Source organism: Lupinus angustifolius, chromosome LG11 (assembly GCF_001865875.1).
Source record: "Lupinus angustifolius cultivar Tanjil chromosome LG11, LupAngTanjil_v1.0, whole genome shotgun sequence".
Classification (NCBI taxonomy): Eukaryota; Viridiplantae; Streptophyta; class Magnoliopsida; order Fabales; family Fabaceae; genus Lupinus; species Lupinus angustifolius.
The window spans coordinates 19,107,094-19,113,863 of record NC_032019.1 but is presented as its reverse complement, the minus strand read 5'-3'; the positions used below and the strand labels follow the sequence as shown (position 1 = coordinate 19,113,863).

General features: G+C 37.8%; 1 protein-coding gene across 1 annotated transcript; it reads left to right on the top strand.

The window, feature by feature from the left end:
- On the top strand, positions 2,594-6,576 carry LOC109359802 (inactive disease susceptibility protein LOV1-like). Its single transcript, XM_019604499.1, has one exon. The coding sequence runs from the start codon at positions 2,597-2,599 to the stop codon at positions 5,921-5,923; it is 3,327 nt and encodes a 1,108-aa protein (XP_019460044.1). The 5' UTR covers positions 2,594-2,596; the 3' UTR covers positions 5,924-6,576.

Below are 6,770 nucleotides of genomic sequence, written 5' to 3'. Positions count from 1 at the left end.
TTTGGATTGATTCATCAGTCACATGTATAAAAAAATTAGAATTATAACATGTTTATCATCACAGGTGTGTATGATCTTCGGCTAAATATTAACTTTCCTTTAGGTCAGCTAATACTCGCATGAATAATCATACACACTTACATCTAATATTCCTTATGAGTTATATCCATGAGAGAGGTCACTTTGGCGACATTTCACTTAAATTGGCTCACTTGAAATAATAGACAACCTTAATGGACAACCAAATAACAATTAAAAAACCAATGTACAAAGATACCAAAGCCCCATAAACTTTATCGTACTCTCGCTTGGGCGAGGTACTCTCGCTTGGGCGAGGTGCTCTGGCTTGGGCGAGGTACTCTCGCTTGAGCGCAATAGAAGCCAATGCTTCTGTTCGGCTCTCGCTTGAGCGAGACATTCTCGCTTGAGCGAGCCTTATGTCGCCCGTACACTCGCTTGGGTGAGCTGTCGCTTGGGCGAGGATCTTCTCGCTTTAGCGCAATAGAAGCCAATGCTTCTGTTTAGCTCTCGCTCGGGCGAGGCACTCTCGCTTGAGCGAGAGCACTGCGACAAAACACGAACATTGCGATTTCTGCATCGCTGTTCTTCAAAAAATTACCCAAAAATTCAAGAAAACAGCAGAAAAAATAATATTCATTCATTTCGAATCTATCTATGTTCATATGAAAAAGCATGAATGTCTATCCTAATCGATTCATGACATAAATGAAAACATCAAAACCCTAAATCAATTCAGATTTTGGGGAAGAAAAGCAAGAACCCTAATTTCACTCATGAATCAAATTGGGGCGGCTCTGATACCACTTGTTTGAGATTTTTCAACTATAATCCTTAGATTGAATGCAGAAACCCTAATGATCATGGCTTTGTTCCTATAACACAATGTTTATGCCCATACATAAACCCAAATGAAAAAACCATGATCCAGACCGAAGAAACCTCAATTGATTTCATGGTGAAGAAGAAGAACATACCTTGATTAGCCATTTGGAATCTCGAAGGTATGAGGGTGTGATGATCTTCCAGATGTCAGAGCGCTTGATGGTTTTCCTTATGCTTCTCTAGAGGGGAATGAGAAAGCCAAAAGCTTAGTGTGTTGAACCTTATGAGAAGAAATTCTGCATGGTGTGTTATGTTGCCTTATGGAATTGTGATGTTGTGTTATCTTATATAGGATAACTCATCACAATTCCCTTTATTCTCATCAGCCTACTCAACAAAACTCGTTGCTCTACAAATAGGGACCATAACCCATAAAAGTAACCCCGAAGCGGTTACTACTTAAGTTGCAATAATTCTGATTCAGTCCCTTCATCAAATCAGAAATTGTCTAAAGGTATCTACACTTATATTATTTCATGACACATATGCTCTTAACCACCAAATTAATTCTTGAGGATCATTTTATATTTTGGCTAATTAAAATAATGGCCATAACACAATTATAGAATTATATTTGTGACCCATAAATTGGCAGAAATTCTAACATTCATCACTCTAAAAATTTTAATAATCCAGATTATATTTATTTATGAGTAAAATAGTGCTCAATCCTTGTTTTTTGTCTAATCGTTTAGCTTATATATGATGTGTCATTCCATGAGGTCACTTATGTGTTAGTTTCTTTCATTAAGTCTAAGATTGTGGTTGAGAGGTACATATTTGCTGTCTTATAAATTGTGCTACTAATTGTAGATCCATACTAATATGGATAAATTGGTATATGCCGTATGGATATCCATAAGATGTGCATCCCTCAAGAATTGTAGAACTCATGTGAGGTCTATTATCCTCCATTGTCAGTATGGGCACAGTGGACTTTCCGTATTGTTTCACTTTCTAATGGCTGACTGAATTCTTTAAACTTCTGCAAAGATTATGATTTTTCTTTCATAAAATAGGCCAGACATATCTAGAATAATAATCGATGAAAGTAATGATATAATAATATTCACTTACTAATGATTGCTTTATTGATCCAAATATATCTCAGTTTTCATAGTTTACGTGCCCTAAACGGGTGTGCCACAAATCACCGGATTCATTTTTCCTTGTCCTATCTAAGAATGATGCTTCTGTTGACCTTACAGGTATTGGCTCAAGTCGTTGCCCCTTTATGATCGATGACCTAGTATACATCAAGTTCCATACTCATTCGTAGGTGATAGCCTTGAAACACAGTAAGGGACACAGTTGATAGGTGATAGCCTTGAAGGGAAAATGGAAAGAAATGTTTGATAGGTAATAGCCTTGAAACACATTTGTGAGATGATTGTGAAACCTACAATTTCTCTTTCTTCCACTCTAAAATTCAACTCGCAGACGAACCATAAAGTAACTTGTTCAAACACGCTTAAGTATATGAAATAGCATTCTCTATTCTCGTGGTTTCATTAATCTAACAACTAAAACTAGGAACACTTCCATTTATCAATAGTTTTTTGAAGTATTATTTTGTGTGAACATAATTAAAGCTTGACTTTGTTTGCATAATTGTCACAGAGAAGCAATCCCCAGCTAAAGAGAGCTTGGATCATCGTTTGTGTTGTAGAAATCGGCTAAAAAGGGGGAAGGCATGGATTTTATTTCATTAGTTTTATTTGTCCTTATGGAGGTTGCAATCGCTGTATATTTTCTTGCTTTTCTTCCAATGGCAAGGTTGATGGCTGAAGCAGAAAGGCGTGTAGAGGATGTTCGCAGGGAGCTGGTGCACATGCGGGCATTCTTAAAAGAAATCGAAACACAGAGGCAAGCTGAAGTAGAAGGCCTTGATGAGTGGCTAGATGATTTAAATGATGTTGCTCGTAATGCCGAGGATCTCCTAGAAACTTTCTTTGATAAAACAGTCCAGAGGAGTTGGATTTTCTCTTTTGTGGACATATTCAAGATTCATTTGGAGTTGTATCGGATCAGCAAGAAGATGAGAAAATTATCGGAAAGAAGAATGAAATATGACCGTAGTCACAAAAGCGCGAATGATGAAAGTCAACAAGAAACATCAGACAACGCAAGAGTGGTACCTGCAGTAGAGAAGCTTAGTTATATCCTGAAAGAAAATCTGGTTGCAGGTTCAGAGATGAAAAAGATGGTAGAAGAGGTTCGAGATGAAGTAGTGAGTATGGTGAATGTTGTGTTTAATTTGAAGTCGAAAGAGATATCAAGTGAAAGAGAAAAGGTCTGGCTAGAGGAAGCAAACAAAGTTTGCAATTTTGCAGCAAGTGTTATTGAAGACTTCATTACCAGAAGAGCAAGAACATGGTTTTGCAAAGATAAGCTTATGTGTTTCCTTGCCCTTCCTGGTTCCTCAAAAAAAAAGCTTAGGAAGGAGATGAATTATATTAAAACTCAAGTCCGCGGTGCACTTTTCAGACGACTGACTTACGGAGTTGGAGAGGAAGATGTTGGAGATAAAACAGGGTTCAGTTACGGAGATTGGAAGAGAGATGTTTGGGAGATAATAGCACTACAAGTGGCAGCAGGGTATCTATTTGTAATGCAAGATCCAGTGGTGGTGATCCTTTGTGCTGTAATCTCAAATTTCGCTATTCAGGCCAAGGAGAATGTGTATAAGATGATGTCTGTGAACAAAAGATTGGAGTCCATTAAAAGAGATTTAGCACTAACACATGCATTCTTCAAAGACATCAGAGGTGTGGAAGGCCTGAATAAAAGACAGGAGGTATGGGTGGAGCAAATAAGAGAAGCGGCTCAACAGGCTCAGGCCATTCTTGATGAATGTGAACTCAAAATGAGTCGATACAATGGCCTTTATCAACATATATTCCCTCCACTTGTATTTGACAATGGAATCAACGAAATATTGTGTAAGATCCATAATAACTGGGAAAGGAAGATCATTTTTGATATTGCTAACATAGAAGGAAGCGTGCAAGGGAGTTGCAGTGAAATCCAAATTGTAGTTGAGCACAACGATAATTCTGATACCGAGGAAGATCCCCTTCTACCAGCTGGTATGGCTAACAATGATCAGCTAGTCAAAATGAGCATAGAGAAAGAAGTTGAAACAATCCGAGAGGACTTGCGAATGATGAAAGCATTGTTTCATGATGCAGAAGAGATGGGAGAACTAGATGGAAGATCCAATATTTGGATGGAGCAAATGAGAGAAAATACTAGGGAGATGGAATGTCGTAATGATGAATATGCTAGTAAATTTGAAGATAAACCAATTAGCATTTTTAACTTCCATGCTTTACATAAAATTGAATCAAAGATAAATGAGACCAGAAGAAATATTCTAGAACTGTCTAGAATAAGAAAGAGATATGGTATTCACTTACAAAGCCGAGCAGAGTCATCCTATATGGTTCACAGATTACTTGAGAGAACACAACCTCTTACAATAAAGGAATACGATACAATTGCCTCAAACACGCCTCCATATCTGATGAGATGTCTATCTTATTTTGTGCTATTCCCTCCTGATTTTGAGATTCCTGCAAGAAGATTGATTGTCTTGTGGGTTGCACAGGGTCTGGTGCGTTATGAGTGGGCGCCTCCAGAGCAAGTTGCAGAATCATACTTGAAGGAGTTGATAGATCTGAGCATGGTCCAAATTGCTAAGGCAAAGCATAATGGGAAGGTGAAAACATGCCGCCTCCCCAATGCTTTGAGACAGTCTACATCATTTCAACATTATCTCAGCATTTATTCAACTAATTCAGATTTAATGGCAGATCACCAAGATGAAAATGATAACTGTTACAATGATATTCACAGTGACACTGTAACTGCTTCAGCTTCCCTGAAAAGATTGTACAAGAATGTTCGGTCATTTCTATCCTTTGATGCTCGGAATGGAAGTAAACCTGGCCAAGACATCGGCCAATTTCTAAACCGGTGTATTTCAAGTGGTTGTTTCTTACTGCTGCGGGTTCTTGATCTTGAACGTGTTTACAAGCCCCAATTGCCTAAAAACATAGCTCGACTTTCTCGACTGAGGTATCTTGGCTTAAGATGGACTTACTTAGAGTCACTACCATCATCTATAAGCAGCTTGCTGGCACTTCAGACGCTCGATCTGAAACATACTTACATTAATATTCTCACTAGCTCCATCTGGAAGATGCAACTGCGACACTTGTTCTTGAGTGAGACTTACCGCACCAGATTTCCACCTCATCCAATAGGTAATTATCTATTTGATCTCCAAACATTGTGGGGACTTTTTGTAGATGTGAAAACTCCAGTGAAGGGTGGCCTTGACAGGTTGATCAATATCAGAAAATTGAGATTGGCATGCCAATCAATGTCACTAAATGAAATGGACATGGAATCGCAACTCAAGGCCGTAGCTAAGTGGATTATGAATCTAAAACACCTTGAGACCCTTATATTGAAATCAAGAAAGGAAGATGGTCAACCTTGGGATTTACACTTGGAGTCTTTGGCAGACCATGCTCATCTTACTGACATGTATTTGATGGGTATCTTAAAAAGTTCATCTATAGAGTCCTTATTCCCTCCAAGCCTCATCGAACTCACATTGTCACATTCCGAGCTAAAACAGGAATCCGTTGAAATTTTGGGACATCTTCCAAAGCTTCAATCATTGTGCTTATTTGCAGGATCTTATATTGAAGAAACTCTGCATTGCAAAAATGGAAACTTTCCTCAGCTTGATATCCTAAAAATCTGGAAGCTGGAGCAACTCACAAAATGGAATATAGAAGAAGAAGCATTCCCTCTTCTCACAAAATTGGAAATTAGATCATGTAATTTCCTACATGTGCTTCCAGATGGACTACAGCATGTTAACACTCTAACTGAGTTGAAATTAACAACAATGTCAGAGAATTTCATGAAAAGAGCTAGGAGTGTGGACAAGCATAAGTTCCCCAGCTCTTGTAATGTCTTCCATTGCTACATCAAAAATGGGTGAGTTTCCTCCATGTTTGTATTTATTTTTCTATCCTTTCGGTTGGCATTTAGGAGGGTGAGACTCGGCGCAATGGTCAGGTCACTACTTAGTGACCAAGAGGTGACGGATTCATAACCTGGAAATAGCCTATTACATTGCGGAAATAAGGCTGTGTACATCTACCATCTCATACTCCACTAAGTAGAAGCCTCATACACTGGACCACCTTTTTTCCCGGTTGATATCTAGTATTTTAATCATGTTTTACATCTATTGTTTGGCAGTGAGCAGCAACTTACTTGTGAGCGCTTGTTCTGAAGGAAGGCTTACTGGAAGTCAAACCAAACTGATCCATTGAATTACTCAGTATGCAACTTGTGTTAGGTTCTTCATTGAAGGCTTTTAATGTTGAAAACTTGTACCTTGATCACATTTAAATAAAATATGTAGAGCATACTTTGTACTGGGACATATTCTTTTTCTTGTTTGTGTTGTGGATTCTAAATCACTCATAAGCAAACTGATGGAGTTATCTGATTTTAAATAGTTGTGTGTATGGGAAGATTTCTCTATATTTTGAAAAACATCTGATTCTAATTCTCAATCTAGAATTTGATTCTTCTTGGTAAGTACTGGGGATATACATATATAAGTACTGTGGATTAGGCGAAAAATATGTTGTGTTATGAAAGTTGAAGAACTGAAAATGTAGGTGTCGTTTATTAGTTCAAATATAAACATGAATTAATAAATGTAATTGGTTATGACTAGGAACAATAAATTAGATGAATCTTAACCTGGGCAATGTTAATAGACAAAAAGTATTCAGTGTAGGGAAAAGTGAATTCTAGGAAAAATAAAGAAATGA